The sequence below is a fragment of the Bidens hawaiensis genome, unplaced genomic scaffold, assembly GCF_021521415.1.
Source record: "Bidens hawaiensis isolate Kalapana, Puna unplaced genomic scaffold, B.hawaiensis_p1.1 tig00002306_1, whole genome shotgun sequence".
Classification (NCBI taxonomy): domain Eukaryota; kingdom Viridiplantae; phylum Streptophyta; class Magnoliopsida; order Asterales; family Asteraceae; genus Bidens; species Bidens hawaiensis.
In genome coordinates this window covers 2,010,187-2,032,700 of record NW_027491123.1, presented here as the reverse complement: position 1 = coordinate 2,032,700, position 22,514 = coordinate 2,010,187, and the positions used below count along the sequence as shown (strand labels likewise).

At 44.1% G+C, this 22,514-nt stretch overlaps 1 protein-coding gene across 1 annotated transcript; it reads left to right on the top strand.

Moving 5' to 3' along the window:
* Positions 1 to 20,643: 20,643 nt before the first annotated feature.
* Positions 20,644 to 22,106, top strand: LOC143615149 (uncharacterized). The gene is made up of 4 exons (XM_077088359.1): positions 20,644 to 20,683; positions 20,777 to 20,952; positions 21,029 to 21,405; positions 21,566 to 22,106. The coding sequence occupies exons 1-4, from the start codon at positions 20,644 to 20,646 to the stop codon at positions 22,104 to 22,106; spliced, it is 1,134 nt and encodes a 377-aa protein (XP_076944474.1).
* The last annotated feature ends 408 nt before the right edge of the window (positions 22,107 to 22,514 follow it).

Below are 22,514 nucleotides of genomic sequence, written 5' to 3'. Positions count from 1 at the left end.
TCGCTTTTATTGAGGTTGGCAAGTAGCACTTCCTTTGCAGCAGCCTCTTCAACGCCCTTAAGCTTCCGCTCGGTGTGGTCAAGCACGCCCCTCTGGTCCAGGATCTCTTGGAGCTTCTTGGCATCTTCCATCGCCAAGGCATCATGAGCACGTTGGAGAGCCTCTAATTTGGCCTTGAGCTCCTCGTTCTCCACGCGTAAAGGCTCAGCAACGGCTTCAGCCTTGGTGGCCCTCTCAGTTGCGTTCCTCGCAGTCTCCTTAGCCAGCCGAAGCTGTTCGTTAACAGCTTGGGCAGCCTTGGAGCGGGCCTCGAGTCGCGCTTGAACTTCAACCTCGAGGGCCTTGAAGGCCTTCTCCTTCTCCGCAGCAGCTGCGGCCAACCGTTGGTTCTCCTCCCGAAGAGCCCGCGCCTGAGATACGTCCTTGGCGCGAGCTGCTTTCAACTTGTCGTTTTCACGACAAAGCAGCTCGACGCGCGGCTGCATCCGGGCCTGGAGAACCCGAAGCTCATTGGTTAGCCTACCCTCCTGGTAGCTAGCCATGGCTTCCCCCAACGCACCATGAGGAGCAGCGTGGCGAGCCCAGTCCACGCACTCCACAGGGGTACGAAGGGTTGTTCCTCGGCGTATGTTCCATCGCGGAACATACACTTCATTGGAATCCGACACTGCAAAAAACAAAAAGGCAGTTAGGAAAAAGATGATAAAAAATAAAAGTGAAAAAGGGCCAAAGGAACCCTACGCACCTGTAGGGTCTATAACAGGCCGATAGCCGCCGAACCCATCACCTGAACCCAAAGGAAACCCATCCAAAAGGTCAGGCAGATGGGAAGGTGGCAAGGATTGGCGAGTACTCCCATGCGTACCTGATGAGCCGGCCGTCGGTGCCGGTGGCGGGGGCATGGTGGCAGCCGCCGCAGTCGCTGCCGCAGAATCCGCAGCAATCGTAACCGCCGGCTCGGTGAAGGATGCCGTAAAAATCGCACTCACGGCCGGCGGTGGCGTAAACTCGGCTGGAACAGTCGGCTCAGAGTGAGCAACTGAACCAGCGGGAGCAGGCGCAGGCGCCTGGGTCGACGCCTCAGGTAGGCTGACCAAGCCTACCGTCATCGGCGGAGAGGTACTACTCGGCACTCCACCCTGGAATGCGTCAACATCCACGCCTGCACAAGAAGATAAGTGTCAATAAATTTATAGTGATAAATCTACAAAGATAAGAAGAATGTTTGTACTTACGGGTTTTCTTGAGCCTGAACGTACGGACGGGCGGGGATGAACCCTATGGAGCCGGTCTCTTGATGCCGGTCACCGTCGTCGTCGTCGGTTCTCCGGAGGTAACAATCGTAGCCTCCGGAGCAGTGGTCTTCTCACCACCGGGGTGCCCCGCCACCTCTTCACTATCTGACTCGGTGTCAGATAGAAGCACCGGATCAGCTGTGTAGGCCACCTTCTCCTTCCCTTTCCCGCCGGCAGCCTTCTTCTTCCGCACCAGCGGAGGACCATCTGCGGATTCCTCAGAAGAAGACAGGATGTAAGGAATTCCAGCAGCGGGTACAGCATTGAGGGGTTGAGGATAGAATATCGCCTTACCTGGCCGCCGGTGGCTCAGGATCTCGTGGCCCAGCGGATAGACCTCCACAAACCGATCCGCCGTTTGCTCCAGGATGGGCAACTCATTCTCGTCTAGAGCACGAGTGCCCACCCGCACGGGACCGTCAGCTTCCCGCGGGTACAGGAGCGACTCCAGATCATTCCCCTCTAAAGAAAAGAAACAGTTAGAAGACAAACTAATATAAGCAAGAAAGACAAGACATACCATAAGGAATAGAGTTCAAACCGTATTCGAGAAGGATGGGAAACCGAGACGCCTCCTTCCATACCCGGCTCATCCCCAGCATCACCATCCCGGACTCCGCAAACCGGTAAACCGGAGATTGGACCCGGGATATCTTCGCGAACCATTCCGCCTCCTGGTAGCTGGAAGCGTGAAGGCTCGGAAGCGCTTGCCCCTTCTTAAACTTCATGGCAATGGGAATGGCGCGGGCAGAAATGTAGAAGAACTCCCGCTTCCACGATCGGAGACTGCGCTCGGTCACGCAGATCTTCAAACCCTTAATACGGGTTGTCAGGGTGTACCACCCCTGGATGCACCTCCAAGTATAGAAGGTCATCAGGCGGTCCACATAGGGCTCAATACCCAGAATCCGGCACACCCACTCGAAGTGCCGGATCTTGGCAATCGCCATCGGATGCAACTCGGTCAGGTGCACACCGTGCCTCTCCAGGACACGGTACACAAACTTTGTCAATGGGAACCTAAGGTTCCCATAAACAAAGAATGCAGCATATACCCCGATCTTGCCACTGGGGGCATCGTACACAGTCTGGTGGGGTTCAGGAAACTCAGGCTCAAGAGACTCAAGCATGAATTTCCTGACAACATACTGGTACTGATCGACAGGTAGAGCACACTGGCACTCGCCAGCAGTACTCCTATCGTCGGCTACAGCTTCAGCATCATGGGAAGACATTTTGCAGAAAGAAGAAAGCGATTTTGGGAAAATGCTTGCCTGAAAAGGGGAGTATTTGCCGGAAATCGCTAAGAAGAAGAAGAGAGGTGAAAGTGTGGATTACAAAGAGGCCTCTCCCCCTTTATATACTAATCGCAATTAATGCGGTGAATTTAATGCGGAGGAGAGAGAAATCGAAGGTACAATGAAACTATGACACGTGGCAAAAAGCAAGCTGGAAACAGCTGTTGAAAGGACGTGTGCCAGTAATTTCGCGGCCACGCGCCTGAAAAAGCGTCTGGAATGACCATATAATGTCACGTCACCATAACTTCCTGCACGTCCTGACACAGTCAGAAGAAACCGTCGTACGACATTTCAGAGGTTTGGACTGTTCCTATCTTTCCACCAACCTTTCAAATTTCAAAAATTCAAAATTTAAAAATATTAAAAAGTAAGCGGGAAAATACCCCTTACCATGGCAACCAAGTAACCATAAGACGGGTGCGGGTACAGTGTTAAGGCAAAACCCTTCACATACTTAGCACCTGCAGGGAATTGAAGCCAAGAATACCTTGGCAACCAAGTAACCATAAGACGGGTGCGGGTACAGTGTTAAGGCAAAACCCTTCACATACTTAGCACCTGCAGGGAATTGAAGCCAAGAATACCTTGGCAACCAAGTAACTATAAGACGGGTGCGGGTACAGTGTTAAGGCAAAACCCTTCACATACCTAGCACCCGCAGGGAATTGAAGCCAGGAATACCTTGGCAACCAAGTAACCATAAGACGGGTGCGGGTACAGTGTTAAGGCAAAACCCTTCACATACCTAGCACCCGCAGGGAATTGAAGCCAGGAATACCTTGGCAACCAAGTAACCATAAGACGGGTGCGGGTACAGTGTTAAGGCAAAACCCTTCACATACCTAGCACCCGCAGGGAATTGACGCCAGGAATACCTTGGAAGTAAAGTAACCGTAAGACGAGCGCGGGTACAGTGTTAAGGCAAAACCCTTCACATACCTAGCGCTCCGCAGGGAATTGAAACCAAGAAGGATCTTCTGGGCAATGCTTGCGGAAACGGAAATAACATCCCCGCATAGCGGGAACGTCGAGAACTACATTGTTTGAAGCTTCAGGATGGAATTGGTGGTTTTAACATAATTGATCACTATGTTCAAAACTACCAAAACCTCATGGAGAATCCACACAAGTGGGACTCAACGCTCCTGACTTGCGAGGAGGTTACAGACCTACCCGCATCATACCCAAAGATCAAGCAGGAAAGTCGGGAATTTCTGCAAGTGACAAGGACTTCCGCGAGAAGAATCCCCATGGAAAACCTTAAAAACCCTTTTCAAAACCCTTTGCTTAAGTCCAAAAGTTCACCTCACTTTATTAAACACGCATGAGAAGAACATTGGACTGGGGGGACTTGAAGAGGTAGGTCCCAGCAGAGCCCAGTTGGACCCGCAAGACTCACCTTAAACAGGGACGTCTGCGCAGAAACCAACTGGATCCGCAGGACCAACCATGCTCAGAGACGTGACGTCCTTACGCGCAGTACGCAAGCTGTTCCCGCAGGAAATGCCTCCCAATGGTGAAGGACTCTGCCTGTTCCCGCAGCTGCGGATACAAGCCATCAGGGAAGGCCACCCGCGCAGCAAGGCTACACGCACAAGGCACTTAGCTCTCAATCACTCAGTGTCACCTGAAGGAATGAGAAAAGCCGGGAACAATCCCGCACAACGGCGGGAGGGGGAATACTCCCGCCCAACTAAGCCAGTCCGTACGATACGGGAAGATCTTCTGTACTGTACCTGACGAGGTATGGGCAAAAGATCTGACTAAAGATACGACAGCTTATTGACAACAGTATGGCGAGCAGCATGCGCCTGTACTGTATGTCACTATTAGCCGCTGCCTACTCACCAACTCCTGTCATACCACGTGCATAGCCAGCAGTTGGTGGAAAAGGGATAGTACACAGCAGGCCTGGTCACTGTCAGCCGCTGCCTACCCACCAACTACCAGCAGGGCACGTGCGTAGGCCACAGTTGGTGGAACAGGAATACTATTCAGCCGGCCACACCTCATTGGAAACTTACCTTCGGCTATAAATACCCTAAATGGTATGATCATATCTTATCACATGATCATCATATTATACCTGATATCTGCTCTAGCAATCTCTTAATATACTTTTATATTTAAAGAGCAATCTAGTCTGATTCTCACGCCGGAGGGTGGTCACAAGGAGGAACCCCCCCCCCCTTCTCAGTGACGAGCTCACGGTGTCTGTTTTGCAGGTTATCAGAAGAACCATCTTCCAAGGGTCTAACCCCTCGTGGGAAACATCTATCTAACCCCCAGGTTACTCGTAATCTGCCCGGGGTCTGGTTAGTGTTTCTTCAGTTATGATTTCAAACAAAAATAATGAGGTTACTGTTTCTTTCGGATAATTGATTCGAGCTTTGTGACTTTGAGTCTTTGAGCACATCTATTGATAGTGATGGTGATATTACTTTGAGCATCCGATTTATTCTGATGTTTCCGCAATGCCACTTTCCGCATTAATTAGTACACGTACATGACAATCTAATTAAATTAAAAAAAATTGTTGCTTCATTTTATAAGTTTGGACCATTGGCCCTTTTTTACATCTTTTTATCAAAGTTTAAACGGCCGAAAAAAGCCAAGCTTTTAAATACTGAAAAAATTATTTAGTTATTTATGTTTAACACCATTAATTTTGTAATTAATTTATCAGTTAGGTTCAAGAAGTTCTTTTAAGTAGTTTTAGTTAGGGTTGTTCACGAGCCGAGCCGAGCCGAACCGAGCGAAGACTTGTTCGTTGCTTGGCTCGTTTACAACTGAAACGAACCGAACGGCTGAAATTGGAACCAGGCGAAAAACGAAACGAGCCAAAATTGAACCGAGCATTCGATCGAACATCAAGCGATTTCGAGCATTTTATATTTCTTTTTCACTTTAAAATTTTCAATAAGAAACAAGTTTGAAGGCTGTAAATAATATATTTTGTAACCAAATTAGTAGTTTTTAGAGAAACGTATAATAGGTTGTAAATTTTTAGCAGAAAAAAGTTTGAAGTGAGATATAAGGAACATGTAAAGAAACTTTTAGTATTCTGAAAACTTGAATCAAACAAATAAAACTATAAAATTGATGGAATAGGAAAAGTTTAAAAGGGTTTAAAAATTGTATACTTTATTTTATGTGTGTTGTCTGTATATTTATATATTTGTTCATATATAATTATATATAAAATAAATTAAAAATATTCGAGCCGAACCGAACCGAGCAGACCTTTGCTCGTTGCTTGGCTCGTTTGCAAACCGAATCGAGCGGTTTGTTTACAATCGAGCGAAAAACAAGCGAGCATTTTCCGAGCAATTTCCGAACGAGCGTGACCGACTTGAATCGAACAAATAAAACTATAAAATTGATGGAATAGGAAAAATTTAAAAGGGTTTAAAAATTATATATTTATATTTTATGTGTATTGTCTGTATATTTATATATTTGTTCATATATAATTATATATAAAATAAATTAAAAATATTCGAGCCGAGCCGAACCGAACTGAGCAGACCTTTGCTCATTGCTTGGCTCGTTTGCAAACCGAATCGAGCGGTTTGTTTACAATCGAGCGAAAAACAAGCGAGCATTTTCCGAGCAATTTCCGAACGAGCGTGAGCGAGTTCGAGCGTCGACCGGTTTCGACGTTCCTAGTTTTGGCCATAAAGTTTATTTTTCTTATTTGAAGACTCATAAATTTTATTTATATTTTGTGTTCTATATTATTATTGATTATAAATAAGCTGTCTACCATAAAAATGTAAGAAGTTTGCTTGTAGGTCTGTAATTTATATTTGGTTTTCTCCTATATTTAAGAACACTCCACAAGAATATCCTAATTATGCTTATTAGATAATACTCACCATTTCATTTAAGGTGTACGTGTTTCTTTCTTATGAGCATGAGCCGGTGATCTCATTAGATTCAGTCTCTTTATCTCTTCGGATAAAGGATTGTTTGCCCTCATGATCTCACGTACCCTACCTAGACAAGTAGACATATACTACTCTATAAGTGGGATATTGCTTGATATGTTTCTTTCTTTCTTTTGAATATTGCATGAATTTTAATACGTTAAGAATTTTTATGGACTTGTGAGTTCATGTCTAATTCATGTTGTGCACATAGTCACGCACGCCTAGAGAATATTGACCTTAATTATTTACTATTAAGTATGTATACATAAATAATATGTTGCATTGTTATCATCAAATTAATTTATAGTGAACTATTCCTCGTCTTGTTGGAAGTGATTTGTTTTGAATCATATACATCTATGTGAATTATAAGTAGTAGCAAACCCTAGAACTCTTTTCACTTGGGGTTATTAAGCTTTGGTGCTTGGAGATCAATCAACTCGATAAGTGTTTCTTTCAAGCAGCAATGTACGTGAACTATGTCAAGTTAACTTCTTGCTAGTGTGCTGACTTGTTACATCTTTAATAATCAAAATATATATAAAGATAATGTTGGATCATGAAAGGTGCATCACTATCGTGAAATGCGTTAATCAAAATATGTGCAGGCTATCAAACTTAAGCAAAACTAAGGAATATATACCCATCAAATTATGCAAATATGGAAAATTACTTAAGAGCATGTACAACAAGAAGTCCCTTCATCTTCAAATTAAGGTTCGCCTATTTAACCTAATTAAGTTGGAATCGCAATGAACCCTAATTTTTCAATCAGAAAGACAAATCCTTTATGGAAAAATTGGAGGATGAAAATCGAAGATCAAACCTCGTTCAATTAAGGACAAATGAGTTGAAGAAAATCCAGATTTGTGTTCATGATCTAAAAAGGAAGAGATCGGTGAACACTTGGTTCCGGTAAACTTTGTTGGCTCGGGGTAGGTTGTGTTGGATATTCCTGTAGTAGAACCGGAAACAAATAATTGGAAACAATAAATGATAACGGTGAACCGGGCTAGTGTTTGACACAATTCTATTAAACAGATTCGCGGTCTGTTCCTAGGGTACTCCGGTTCAAAGCAGTAGCGGACTGCCGGACTTGATCACTTGTCTGAAATGAAACCGCAATGATGTTGCAGCGGAGAGGATGAGAGAGTTGTGTGTCTTTCTGGTCATATGAACTGCAACATTTCATCTAGTTTTATAACAATAAAACTTGTAACTTATTATTGACCATTAGTGCATAATAATACTTAGTAATTATCATAATAATGGTCATCATTAGTGCAATGAAACAGAAAATAATAATCATTACTGTTTAATGATCATTACTATCAGTTACGAAATTAATAATAATAATCATTAAGAGAATAATTATCATTAAATCATTTGACCAACTTCAGTTACGAAATTCTCAAAAACAAATGCAAAACCGGAAACCCAATTTTGCACCCCGCCCCCTACGCGCAGGTAGGAGTTGTAGTAAAACACATCACAAATTTTCAAATGAGTAGTGAAGATTGCATCTTATAAACTACTTCTCATTTTGTTCCACGTCCGATATGGGACAAGATTTTACAACTTTAACTTTTAAAACATTCATTCACACACACTTCTATTTAATTTTTCAACAGGTTGGGGGTGGCCGCTAGGTGCGGTGGGTGGGGCAAATTGTAGTCTATTATTAAATATTATACCAAATATCAATGACTAATATATTATAAAAGTTCATTGATTAAATATATAAATTAAATGGAGAAGTAGGTGATGATGTGACCGTTTACGAAAGTTTTATTGTTGTTGTAAAAGAAAATAAGTGTTTTTGAAAAAAGTTTGATATATAATGTATAGTTGATGTGGTAGTTTGTAGAGATTTATTGTTATAGATGCTCTAAATAGGATGAGGGACTTACGTATCAAGAGTACTTAGTCTTACGGTAGCATATAAATAGGGGCAACACCTAGCATGTAAATATTAGAACAAAACCAAATATTAACTGATGGTATAAGGATAATAATGCAATTTAACCTTGTTTTGATAATGTTTTAAGATTAGGTACCTTGCAATGATACTTATTTCTTAAGAATGATTATACACCATACATGACTATTCACTTAATGTATTGTCTTAAGTCGTATTGGTTATAATACATATAAGCAAAACTCACCGCATCCAAAAATACAAGCATTAAAGAAATGTTCCATGATAAAGATTGAAGACTCGATACAAAAATGTTAATTAAGAGATATCAAATCAACCTTAAACAAGACAACAAAATTAATAAGTAAAAGGATTTTTACTAAAAAAACATTTTTATAAAAAATCGTGATAAGTTCCTTTTAATAAAAATATTCTTATATAATCAAAATGTTTTTAAATTGGTTTTTGAAATTCAAATTAGGTTAAAATAGCATAGTCTAATCGAAATGAGACAACACGGCTCTCCAAATTTAGGGAGTATGATAGCCAAATACACAAGAAAGTCGACAACAACAACAACAACAAGTTTTAATGTTTTTCAATTGAAGACGTCAAACTTCTTAAAAGGGAAACCAAAAATGGAATGCATTATCTATGCTTTTAAAAAAATAAAGGGATTATCTCACATAATAGTAACCAAGTTTTGAAAGTGTCTCAATTAAGTCACTAGTGTAATTGTTTGTTCTATTTAGGTCACTAAGTTTTATTCTATGTTTCAATCCTAGGCTTTTTACCTAGATAGGAGGTAAATTAAGGCTTTTTTTTCAAATTAATAAAAAAAATAACATAAATAAAACAAAGCATCGACTCCTGTTGCAGTTACATCTCCGACCATCAAACCCTACCATCGATCAACTACCGGCGTCCAACTCCTACCACCGATCGTTAGCTTCATCGTCCAATCAAGAACACATCGACCTCAACTATTTGATATCTACCGAAGAACTAGATTTTAATTTAGCACCTGCTAAAGATGTCGACCTCGTTTCATTACTAATCCATAAACCCAGTAGAGAGGTTTGTTAATTTAACTTTTCTTCGTATATAAATTATGGGTTGAACAAAAGGGTTGATATTGACCTGGAGAGAAGTTGAAATGAAGTAGGTTGATATAAATTATTTGCCCTTCTCCTTTGATTGAACAGAAATGAAGAAACACTAACCGGACCCCGGGCAGATTACTGGTAATCTGGGGGTTAGATAGATGTTTCCCACGAGGGGTTAGGCCCTGAGAAGATGGTTCTTCTGATAACCTGCAAAATAGACACCGTGAGCTTGTCACTGAGAAGGGGGGGTTCCTCCTTGTGACCACCCTCCGGCGTGAGAATCAGACTAGATTGCTCTTTAAATATAAGTATATATTAAGAGATTGCTAGAGCAGATATCAGGTATAATATGATGATAATATGATAAGATGAGATGGTCATACCATTTGTGGTATTTATAGCCGAAGGTAGGTTTCCAAGGAGGTGTGGCCGGCTGCAACAGTGTTCCTGTTCCACCAACAGTGGCCTACGCACGTGCCCTGCTGGTAGTTGGTGGGTAGGCAGCGGCTGATAGAGACCAGGCCTGCTGTGTACTATTCCTTTTCCACCAACTGCCGGCTACGCACGTGGTATGGCAGTAGTTGGTGAGTAGGCAGCGGCTAATAGTGACACAGTACAGGAGCATGCTGCTCGCCATACTGTTGTCAATAAGCTGTCGTATCTTTAGTCAGATCTTTTTCCCATACCACGTCAGGTACAGTACAGAAGATCTTCCTGTATCGTACGGACTGGCTTATTTGGGCCGGAGTATTCCCCCTCCTGCCCTTGTGCGGGATAGTTCCCGGCTTCGCTCATTCCTTCAGGTGACACTGAGTGATTGAGAGCTAAGTGCCTTGTGCGTGTAGCCTTGCTGCGCGGGTGGCCTTCCCTGATGGCTTGTATCCGAGGCTGCGGGGACAGGCGGAGTCCTTCACCATCGGGGGGCATTTCCTGCGGGACCAGCTTGCGTACTGCGCGTAAGGACGTCACGTCTCTGAGCATGGTTGGTCCTGCGGACCCAGTTGGTTTCTGCGCAGACGTCCCTCTTCAAGGTGAGTCTTGCGGGTCCAACTGGGCTCTGCTGGGACCTACCTCTTCAAGTCCCCCCAGTCCAATGTTCTTCTCATGAGTGTTTAATAAAGTGAGGTGAACTTTTGGACTTTAAGCAGAGGGTTTTGAAAAGGGTTTTTTAAGGTTTTCCATGGGGATTCCTCCCGCGGAAGTCCTTGTCACTTGCAGAAATTCCCGAGTTTCCTGCTTGGTCTTTGGGTATGATGCGGGTAGGTCTGTAACCTCCTCGCAAGCCAGGAGCGTTGAGTCCCACTTGTATGGATTCTCCATGAGGTTTTGGTAGTTTTGAACATAGTGATCAATTATGTTAAAACCACCAATTCCATCCTGGAGCTTCAAACAACGTAGTTCTCGACGTTCCCGCTATGCGGGGATGTTATTTCCGTTTCCGCAAGCATTGCCCAGAAGATCCTTCTTGGTTTCAATTCCCAGCGGAGCGCTAGGTATGTGAAGGGTTTTGCCTTAACACTGTACCTGCGCTCGTCTTACGGTTACTTGTTCGCCAAGGTTTACTTGGCTTCAATTCCCTGCGAGTGCTAGGTATGTGAAGGGTTTTGCCTTAACACTGTACCCGCAGCCGTCTTACGGTTACTTGTTCGCCAAGGTTTACTTGGCTTCAATTCCCTGCGAGTGCTAGGTATGTGAAGGGTTTTGCCTTAACACTGTACCCGCAGCCGTCTTACGGTTACTTGTTCGCCAAGGTAAGGGGTATTTTCCCGCCTACTTTTGAATCTTTTTGAATTTTGAATTTTGAAATTCGAAGAGTTGGTGGAAAGATAAGAACAGTCCAAAACTCTGAAACGTCGTGCGACGGTTTCTTCTGACTGTTGTCAGGACGTGCAGGAAGTTATGGTGACGTGACAGTACATGGTCATTCCAGACGCTTTTTCAGGCGCGTGGGCGCGATTTTTCGGGCGCGTGGCCGCGAAATTAATGGTACGCGTCCTTTCAACAGCTGTTGCCAGCTTGCTTTTTGCCACGTGTCATAGTTTCATTGCACCTGCGATTTCTCTCTCCTCCGCATTAATTTCATCGCATTAATTGCGATTAGTATATAAAGGGGGAGAGGCTTCTTTGTAATCCACACTTTCACTCTTCTCTTCATCTTTTAAGCGATTTCCGGCGAATACTCCCCTTTTCAGGCAAGCATTCTCCCGAAATCGTTTTCTTCTTTCCTTCACAAGATGTCTCGTGATGTTGAATCCACAGCCGATGACAAGAGTACTGCTGGCGAGTGCCAGTGTGCTCTGCCCGGCGATCTGTACCGGTATGTTGTCAGGAAGTTCATGCTTGAGTCCCTCGAGCCTGAGTTTCCTGAACCCCATCAGACCGTGTACGATGCCCCCAGAGGCAAGATCGGGGTTTATGCAGCATTCTTTGTTTATGGGAATCTTAGGTTCCCATTGACAAAGTTTGTTTACCGTGTCCTCGAGAGGCACGGTGTTCATCTGACCGAGTTGCACCCCATGGCGATCGCCAAGATTCGCCACTTCGAGTGGGTGTGCCGGATACTGGGCGTTGAGCCCTATGTTGACCGCCTGATGACCTTCTACACTTGGAGGTGCATCCAGGGGTGGTACACGTTGACAACCCGGATTAAGGGTTTAAAGATCTGCGCGACCGAGCGCAGTCTTCGCGCGTGGAAGAGGGAGTTCTTCTTCATATCCGCCCGCGCCATCCCCATTGCCATGAAATTCAAGAACGGGCAGGCACTTCCCAGCCTTCACGCCTCCAGCTACCAGGAGGCGGAATGGTTTGCGAAGATATCTCGGGTCCAATCTCCGGTTTACCGGTTTGCGGAGTCCGGGATGGTGATGCTGGGGATGAGCTGGGTGTGGAAGGAGGCTGATGCGCGCAAGATTCCGATCGTCCTCGAATACGGTTCGAACTCTGTTCCTTACGGTATGCCTTTTTCCCTTTTGTTGATTTTGGATTTCTTCTAACTTTTTTTCCTGTTTATTTCAGAGGGGAACGACCTGCAGTCGCTCCTTAACCCGCGGGAGGCTGACGGTCCCACTCGAATGGGTACTCGCGCTCTAGACGAGAACGAGTTGCCCATCCTCGAACAAACTGCGGATCGGTTCGTGGAGGTCTATCCGCTAGGCCATGAAATCCTTAGCGCCCGTCGGCCAGGTAAGGCACTCTTTGACCCTCGACCCCTCAATGTTGAAACCTCTGCTGGAATTCCTCTAATCGTATGTTCTGATGAGGAATCCGCAGATGGTCCTCCGTTGGTGCGGAAGAAGAAGGCCGCCGGCGGGAAGGGAAAGGAGAAGGTGGCCTCCACTGCCGATCCGGTGCCTCTGTCTGACTCGGAGACTGAGAGCGAAGAGGTGGCGGGGAATCCCGGTGTTGAAAAGACCACTGCTCCGGAGGTTGCGACTGTCACCTCCGGAGAGCCCACGAAGACGACGGTGACCGGCGCAAAGAGGCCGGCTCCATCTGGTTCGTCCCCGCCTCTCCGTACCTTCAGGCTCAAGAAAACCCGTAAGTACAACTTCCTTTTGCTTTTATCTTCATAGCTTAGTATCGTTAACACTTATCCTCTTTACGCAGGCGTGGATGTTGACGCATTCCAGGGTGGAGCGCAGAGTGGTACCTCCACGCCAATGACGGTAGGCCCGGTCAGCCTACCTGAGGCGACGACCCAGGCGGCTGCGCCTGCGCCCGCTGGTTCAGTTGCTCACTCCTTTGAGCCGACTGTTCCAGCCGAGGTGACGTCACCGCCGGCCGTGAGTGCGATTTTTACAGCATCTTTCACTGAGCCGGCGGTTACGATTGCTGCGGATTCCGCGGCAGCGACCGCGGCGGCTGCTACGATGCCTCCGCCATCGGCAACGACGGCCGATCCATCAGGTACGCATGGGGGTTCTCGCATCTCTCCGCCACCTTCCCATCTGCCTGACCTCTTGGATGGATTTCCGTTGGGTTCAGGTGATGGGTTCGGCGGCTATCGGCCTGTAATTGACCCTACAGGTGCGTAAGGTTCTTTTGGCCCATTTTTTTACATATATTTTTTATCATCTTTTCCTAACTGCTTTTTGTTTTTTGCAGTGTCGGATTCCAATGAAGTGTATGTTCCACGATGGAACATTCGCCGAGGAACAACCCTTCGCACCCCTGTGGAGTGCGTGGAATGGGCTCGTCACGCTGCTCCTAGTGGTGCGTTGGGGGAAGCCATGGCTAGCTACCAGGAGGGTAGGCTAACCAATGAGCTTCGGGTTCTCCTTGCTCGGATGCAGCCGCACGTCGAGCTGCTTTGTCGTGAAAACGACAAGTTAAAAGCAGCTCGCCTTAAAGAAGTTGCTCAGGCGCGGGCCATCCGGGAGGAGAACCAAAGGCTTTCCGCTATAGCTGCGGAAAAGGAGAAGGCCTTCAAGGCCCTTGAGGTTGAAGTTCAGGCACGACTCGAGGCCCGTTCCAAGGCTGCCCAAGCTGTTAATGAACAGCTTCGGCTGGCTAAGGAAACTGCGAGGAACGCAACCGAGAGGGCCACCAAGGCTGAAGCTGTTGCTGAGCCTCTGCGCGTGGAGAATGAAGAACTTAAAGCCAAATTAGAGGCTCTCCAGCAGGCTCATGATGCTTTGGCGATGGAGGATGCTAAGAAGCTTCAAGAAATCTTGGACCAGATGGGGGTGCTTGACCATACCGAGCGTAAGCTAAAGGGCGTCGAAGAGGCTGCGGCTAAAGAAGTGTTGCTTGCCAACCTCAACAAGAATGAAGCCGAACGCGCCCGTAACGAAGCTCAAGCTGCCCTCCAAGAGGCTCTGGTTGCCAAGGAATGGCTTCTTCGAGAAGCGTTGTCTCAGGTAAGTCTAACCTCATGTCTTCACGCTTTTCCTTATAAATAGAAAAGGTTCTGACACTTGTATTTTTCTTTGTAGGTTGTGCATCGGGTCTTCTCAGAGACATCTTACGACGATGCTATGAGCGCAGCCCTCAACGCTTCTCACGAGGATGGGGAAAAGGCCGGCTTCCTGCTTGGTCTAGGGTTCGTTGAGAAAGGCATCCCGCCTTCCAACTTCCCTTTATTCGATGTAGATACTGAAGCCATATATGACCAAGCAGTAAATCAATACGCCGCCTTCCCGCATCCGGTGGTGGAGAAGGTAAACGAAGTTGCTGCTGCTGATGATGGGCTAGCTATCCTCAAAGCTTTCCTTGAACTGCCACGCTCTACTGATGGGGCTGGTCCAAGTGGAAGTGGCCCTGAAGCCTGATCCTGAAGATCCCTTCCCGCTGCTAGGATAGATTTAGCTTGTATAGATTTATTTTCTTGTAGGCGGGTAGTTACCCGGCCATTCTTGTAATCAACCATTGTGAAATATAAATCTTTTTGCGGGTAAGACCGCTACTTTCGTTGGGTTCCTTGCTTTGTAAACGTTGTATGACTTGCATACTTTAGTTTAAATTAGCAATTTTCCAAGTGTTCTAGAATAAGTTAACCTTTGAACGTGGTAAATAGGTGTGAAGTTTTGCTTCCTCTTCCGTGATTGTGCGGGTAGGACCGTCACTTGCACGTAGTAGGATGGCTAAACTTTACCATCTGACCTGCGTGTAGGTTTTCCTTATCTTTTGAGGATAAGTTAACCTTTGAACGTGGTAGATAGGTGTGAAGTTTTGCTTCCTCTTCCGTGATTGTGCGGGTAGGACCGTCACTTGCACGTAGTAGGATGGCTAAACTTTACCATCTGACCTGCGTGTAGGTTTTCCTTATCTTTTATTAGAAATTCTGTTTTAAACCGTTCGACGCGCGGTTGTCAATAGGTTAGTGTTCAGTTCCCCTTTTTCATGATTCATGCGGATAGACCGGCACTTTCATTTAATGGGAGGACTGAACTTTTCCCCTTCGACTGACCTGCGTGAAGGTTTGTCGTTTTTTGGGTTTATGCGGGTTTTGCCGCCTTCCCCACGCAACGACTTTCCACGTATTTATGCGGTGAAAACCGGCATATTCGTGTTGAATAAATTAACCGTTCGACGCGCGGTTGTCAATAGGTTAGTGTTCAGTTCCCTTTTTCATGATTCATGCGGATAGACCGGCACTTTCATTTAATGGGAGGACTGGACTTTTCCCCTTCGACTGACCTGCGTGAAGGTTTGTCGTTTTTTGGGTTTATGCGGGTTTTGCCGCCTTCCCCACGCAACGACTTTCCACGTATTTATGCGGTGAAAACCGGCATATTCGTGTTGAATAAATTAACCGTTCGACGCGCGGTTGTCAATAGGTTAGTGTTCAGTTCCCTTTTTCATGATTCATGCGGATAGACCGGCACTTTCATTTAATGGGACTGAACTTTTCCCCTTCGACTGACCTGCGTGAAGGTTTGTCGTTTATTGGGTTTATGCGGGTTTTGCCGCCTTCCCCACGCAACGACTTTCCACGTATTTATGCGGTGAAAACCGGCATATCCGTGTTGATAGTTCATAAAAATGTAAAATCATCAGCGTCAATGTTTTAAGGAGAATCGTTTCCATTAGAAGTGGCTCTTGGCCTTTTCTTTACAAATTTGGAATTGATTTACATGCAAACTGTGTAAATGAGCTCCCTTCCATGTTGTTGGGATGGGAGTGCCATCGAGCCGATACGCACCTGGTTCGGGATCTCGTTCTTTACGCAGCATGTAGTCTCCACATTGAAGCTGGAATTTTATTCGTGTTTTCCCCAGCTGGGGTTCTACACGCATCAGCCTGCTCAGCGTTCATTGCGCCACGAGGTGCGCGAGCGTCCCATCTCTGATGAATGCCTCGACCATGTCCTTCACGTCTATGCATTCTTCGGTGTTGTGGCCTGTTGTCCTGTGAAAGTCACAGTATTTGCTCCGATCAGCATTGTGGCGATGTCGGATTATTTGAGGCTTTGGCCATGGGAGCTCCTCGGTGGCGAATATCTCGGTGACGCTTTTGGTGAGCGGCGTCCATCTGGAGTTCTTGTTTGTATGTACATTATCCCTTCCGCCCAACCGATGTTGCAAGCCGGATGAGGTGTCAAAGTTTACCCTCGACTGCCAAATGCCAAGCTTTCGCTTTTTGTTTAATCGGGCGGTAAGGACGTTGTCTTCTCTTGTTCTCTGGGTGTAGAGGTTTGTGCTCTGTGGGAGATCTCTACCCAGTTGCTTCTCCGTTTCCGCAAAGCGTTTTGCTGCTGTCATGATGGCATCCCATGTGGATGGCATGCCATCTTTACCTGTTAAGGTGCGGATGAGCTCTCGGTCGTTCGCGCCCTGGATAAAGGCAGCGCGAACAAGATCTTCGCTAATGTTACCCAGACTTAGCTTCTTCGAGTTGAAGCGAGTGATGAAGTCTAGCAAAGATTCGTCTTTTTCTCGAATGCACTTGAGGATTGTCCATTGCTCCTCAGTATACTTTCTTTGCTGGCTGAAGTGTTGGCTAAACTTCTGTTGGAAGTCAGCCCAGTCGTAGATGTGGTTGACCGGTAGACGGTCGAACCACGCTCTAGCAGCCCCCACAAGCGTCATTTGGAACATGTAACACCACGTAGGTTCCGTCCAACTACTGACGGTTGCCCCCGCTATGAATCTGTTCAAATGATCATCGGGGTCAGAGATACCATCATATGTGCCTATGCTTGACATTTGTTTGGCACTTTTTGGGGCGATTGCTTCCGCAATGTCCCTTGCAAATTTGGATGTTCCCGCATTTGCAACGTTTGGTCTGAATGCTTTGGAGAAGTCACGTAGACTTCCTCCTGTGCTTTTTGGTTTGAAGGCTTGTCCAAAGTGCCTTCTCGGTTGGGAGTCCGTTTCCTTACGCTTCCCTTTTGCCCTATGGCGAGGGTTCGCGTCGGAGTCGGACTCCTCCGAGTCATCCTCCCAGTATTCTTCGAATTCGTCGGCCTGTTGGACGGAACGCAAGCGTTCGTCCAACTCAGCTTGGAATTCCTTTTGACGTGCCTCCGCCCATGCCTTAACCTCATCGAGTGTTTGGCGGGGGAGTCTTCGTTTCTCAAACTGGGTATCGGTGAATCCCAGTGAGCGATTATTTACTGCACTTGCCCCAGCTTGTGTAACTGGGGTAGTGTTCGTAAAATTTACTTCACTTGCCCCGGCTTGGGCAACCGGGGTAGTGTTTGTAAAAACTGTGTTGCCGGTATTCCCCCCAGTAGCTGGGGTTGTGGTTACCGGAGTTTCTTTAACCATCTTGGAAGTTTGAAAAAACTGGAGAAAAATGTAGTTCTAGCTTTATGCACGGATGGCGCCAATGAAGAAACACTAACCGGACCCCGGGCAGATTACTGGTAATCTGGGGGTTAGATAGATGTTTCCCACGAGGGGTTAGGCCCTGAGAAGATGGTTCTTCTGATAACCTGCAAAATAGACACCGTGAGCTTGTCACTAAGAAGGGGGGGGGGGTTCCTCCTTGTGACCACCCTCCGGCGTGAGAATCAGACTAGATTGCTCTTTAAATATAAGTATATATTAAGAGATTGCTAGAGCAGATATCAGGTATAATATGATGATAATATGATAAGATGAGATGGTCATACCATTTGTGGTATTTATAGCCGAAGGTAGGTTTCCAAGGAGGTGTGGCCGGCTGCAACAGTGTTCCTGTTCCACCAACAGTGGCCTACGCACGTGCCCTGCTGGTAGTTGGTGGGTAGGCAGCGGCTGATAGAGACCAGGCCTGCTGTGTACTATTCCTTTTCCACCAACTGCCGGCTACGCACGTGGTATGGCAGTAGTTGGTGAGTAGGCAGCGGCTAATAGTGACACAGTACAGGAGCATGCTGCTCGCCATACTGTTGTCAATAAGCTGTCGTATCTTTAGTCAGATCTTTTTCCCATACCTCGTCAGGTACAGTACAGAAGATCTTCCTGTATCGTACGGACTGGCTTATTTGGGCCGGAGTATTCCCCCTCCTGCCCTTGTGCGGGATAGTTCCCGGCTTCGCTCATTCCTTCAGGTGACACTGAGTGATTGAGAGCTAAGTGCCTTGTGCGTGTAGCCTTGCTGCGCGGGTGGCCTTCCCTGATGGCTTGTATCCGAGGCTGCGGGGACAGGCGGAGTCCTTCACCATCGGGGGGGCATTTCCTGCGGGACCAGCTTGCGTACTGCGCGTAAGGACGTCACGTCTCTGAGCATGGTTGGTCCTGCGGACCCAGTTGGTTTCTGCGCAGACGTCCCTCTTCAAGGTGAGTCTTGCGGGTCCAACTGGGCTCTGCTGGGACCTACCTCTTCAAGAAAGTATGATTATTATTATTCCATACTAATCCACTTTGTGCCTTTGTTCAATCCACGCTATGCCTTTCTTCTTTGAATAATAATATTATTCGATACTCCATTTTGCTCCCTCTCTGATGGTTCATTACTAACAAAAGAACAATTGTTGTGCCTTTTTCTTTAAAAAGAGAAAAACAATAAATTAAAGGAGAACATAGATTTTTGCATCCAGATTTAATAATTGAATAATTGATAATGATGTTAGATTCTTACCAGTTGTGTTGTAAGTTTTTAATTTCATATATTTCTCGAATCCTTATTGAATTTAGTTTGTCAGGTGAATGTAGAAGATATTTTACATGATAATGATGATGTTAATGTTAATGATCCTTTCTTGAATTTACTTTGTTTCGACAACATGATGAGGATGAAGTTGATCTTAGTTCTGTTGAAGATTGGAGTGGAAGTGAACAAGATTATGGAAAAGATGTTGAGGATGATGATTATGAGGATGTAGATGTTGTGTATCCTTATTATGATCCAAATATGGATCGAAGTTGGTGAAGCCCATATTATTAATGAAATTTAAGAGTCCTGCAATACTGAAATACATGTTAATTGATTATGGGGTTGCAGTTCACTGTAAACAACCATGCTAGGTTGTTAGTAAGATGCGGGACAGAAGAAATTGAAGACGATGGGAATATGCGAAAAAAGAAGTGTGGAAGTGTCCGTTTCAGCTTTGGGCCTTTAGGATTAAAGTTGATGATTCTTTTCAAATAAAATCATTAAACGATAAGCATATATGCTCAAGAAAGTTTCATTTGGGTTTGCTTGTTACATGATGCAGGAGTGTCCGGGCCATTTAGTTGGCCCGGCACAATTGTTTGTTTTATTTATAAATAGAGTTGCTAGGTCTTTTGTTTACGCAGTTGATTGTTTTTTAATAAAGAATTTGTAAGCTTTTAAGCTTTGTTAACCGAATCATTCAATTCGAATCATTTGAATGAAATCATTGTGTTCTTGAGCCATTTGATTGCTAGTCGAAACTACAGCCGTAATGATGCCGAATCCACGGCTTTACTCAAATGGCTCAAACGCAATTGATAAATTCATAGACTTCCTCTAACAGAAAGGTTAGAAACGAACCGAAAGGTTCAAGAAAAAGGTTTCTTTACAATCTTTTAATCTTCAAAACTATGAATCCTTATAAACCTAGACATTCTTAAATAATAAAAATGGTTACACATAAAAAGGAAACAAATAAAAGCTAGCCAAAATTAAGGGAATTAAAATTACTAATAATTTCATATTATTATCTTGTAACTTATTTCCCAATCTTCACTCCAATGATTCCTCCTCATTAACCATATCGGATTAGTTCAAATTATGGGTGCTATTACTCTAGCATCATAACTGATGTAGTTTCGACTAGCAATCAAATGGCTCAAGAACACAATGATTTCATTCAAACTATTCGAATCGAATGATTCGGTTAACAAAGATTAAAAGCTTACAAATTCTTTATTAAAAAACAATCAACTGCGTAAACAAAAGACCTAGCAACTCTATCTATAAATAAAACAAACACATGGGCCGGACACGCCTGCATCATTACATATTCTTGGATTGCAAAAAGATATTTCAAGAAAATAATTTAAAATCCAGAAATTAGTTTCCGGGAAATGCAAAAGGATATCATGAAAATATACCAATGCAGAGTGAGTACTGGTCAATGTGACAGAGCAAAGAAAAAGCTATTGAATGACTATAAGGGAGGGTTGAAAGAGCATTACGCAAGACTTTCATATTACCAAACTGAGCTATTGGAAACAAACCCGGGGGAGTACTGTAAAGATGCCTGTGGAAACAATGCCAAATAGAGAGATTTATTTTGGTAGTTACTATATTGTTTTACAGCTGTCAAAGATGGATGGATTAGCGGCTGCAGGAAAGTTATTTGTTTAGATGGATGTTTTCTGAAAAATAGGTGTCAATTACTCTCGGTTGTTGGAAGAGACTCCAATAATCATATTTTTTCCTTTAGCATGGGCGATTGTGTCTGTTGAGAACAAAGAAAACTGCACATGGTTTCTTAATCTATTGCGGGATGACATTGAAATGGAAGGTGGACATGGACTAACTTTAATTTCCGATCAACATAAGGTATTATGATCTTATTACACATCCATTTATTTGTTGTTATTTATAACTTATATGTTTTATTTTCGTTATTGATTAGAGAATTATTGAGACAGTAAAGGATGTATTTTCAAATGCCGAGCACAAGCAGTGTACAAGACATATTTATGCTAACTTTATAAAGAAATTTCGTGGGTTTCAATCTAAAAATTTGTTTTGGAAAGCTGTAAATTCTACTAGTAAGCAATTGTTTGAAAGACATATGGAAGAGTTGAAAACTAGTAGCAAAGGTGCATATGATCATCTTATAGAAAGAAATCCAATTACTTGGTCAAGAGCTTTTTTTGAAGTTGGTAGAGCATGCGATGCGTTCGAGAATGGAATGAGTGAAAGCTTTAATTCGCGCATACGAACCGCACAAAGGAAGCCCATTATTAGCATGTTAGAAGATATTAGAAGATTTGTGATGCGTAGAATGTTCTTAATAGCGAAACAATCAGAAAGCTTTGAACATGAAGTATGCCCTGCAATTAGAAAAAACTAGAAGTTCTTAAAAAGAAACAAAAGTAATGGTTATATCTTAAAGTTTTTGTTATCTTGTTATTAATTTTCATATATTTTTTGGTTGATTGTGTAGGAATTATGATGTTATTCCAAGTGGTAACAATATATTTGAAGCAAGGAGTGAAAAAAGTGCATATGTAGTGAAGATACAAGAGCAAACTTGCACCTGTGGATCATGGCAATTGTCAGGCATCCCTTGTGTTCATACGGTAGCAGCTTTAGCGTTCCTCAACATAAACCCAGAAACTTATGTCAGTCCCTGGTTTAAAAAGGACATGTTTAAGGAAGCATATAAACATTGTATAAAACCGATAAAGGAAAATATGCATTGGCATAAAACAAATGGTATTAAACCCCTACCTCCAAAAGAAATGCGAATGCCTGATAGACCGATGGTAAAAAGGAAAAGAGACCCTTTGGAGAAAAAGAATAAAAACAAAAAAGTTGAAACTGGAAGAAAAATGACTTGTCAAAATTGCTTAGGAGTTGGACATAACATCACATCAGGTCTTGCACAAAAGGAGAAAAAAGACCCACAACCAAAGACGGCAAGACCAAGAGGAAGAAATAAAAAAGTAGAGTCAACAAGTGTGACTCGCAAGATGGTAGATTAGGTTATTTGACTCGTTTGGGTGTATATATCCGTTTATTTTGGTGTATTTTGACCCGTTTTGGTGTATTATGGAATAGTTTCACGCGTTTGGTTGTATCTTGGTGTATTTTGACTCATCTAGGCCTATGTTGACCCATTTATTTTGGTGTATTTTGGACTAGTTGCGCACGTTTGGGTGTATCTTAGTGGTTTTTTTACTCGTTTGGGTCTATGTTGAACTTTTTTTTTTTTTTGACACGCTAGAAATTTTGGTGTATTTTGATCTGTTTGAGCATTCTATTAAGCATTACATAATTAAAATATTTCTTTCGTGTAGTCTATATATATATATATATATATATATATATATATATATATATACTTAAAATGCGCTATTTATGAATATCACTTAAGTATTTTTCTTAGTTTT

What these genes read in the sequence shown, in the direction of transcription:
- LOC143615149 (XM_077088359.1), top strand. Translation starts at nt 20,644, where the DNA reads ATGCCTGTGGAAACAATGCCAAATAGAGAGATTTATTTTG. An exon ending in AAATAGAGAGATTTATTTTG is followed by an intron (nt 20,684 to 20,776) that starts GTAGTTACTATA and finishes TCTGAAAAATAG; the next exon opens with GTGTCAATTACTCTCGGTTG. An exon ending in AGATTTGTGATGCGTAGAAT is followed by an intron (nt 21,406 to 21,565) that starts GTTCTTAATAGC and finishes TTGATTGTGTAG; the next exon opens with GAATTATGATGTTATTCCAA.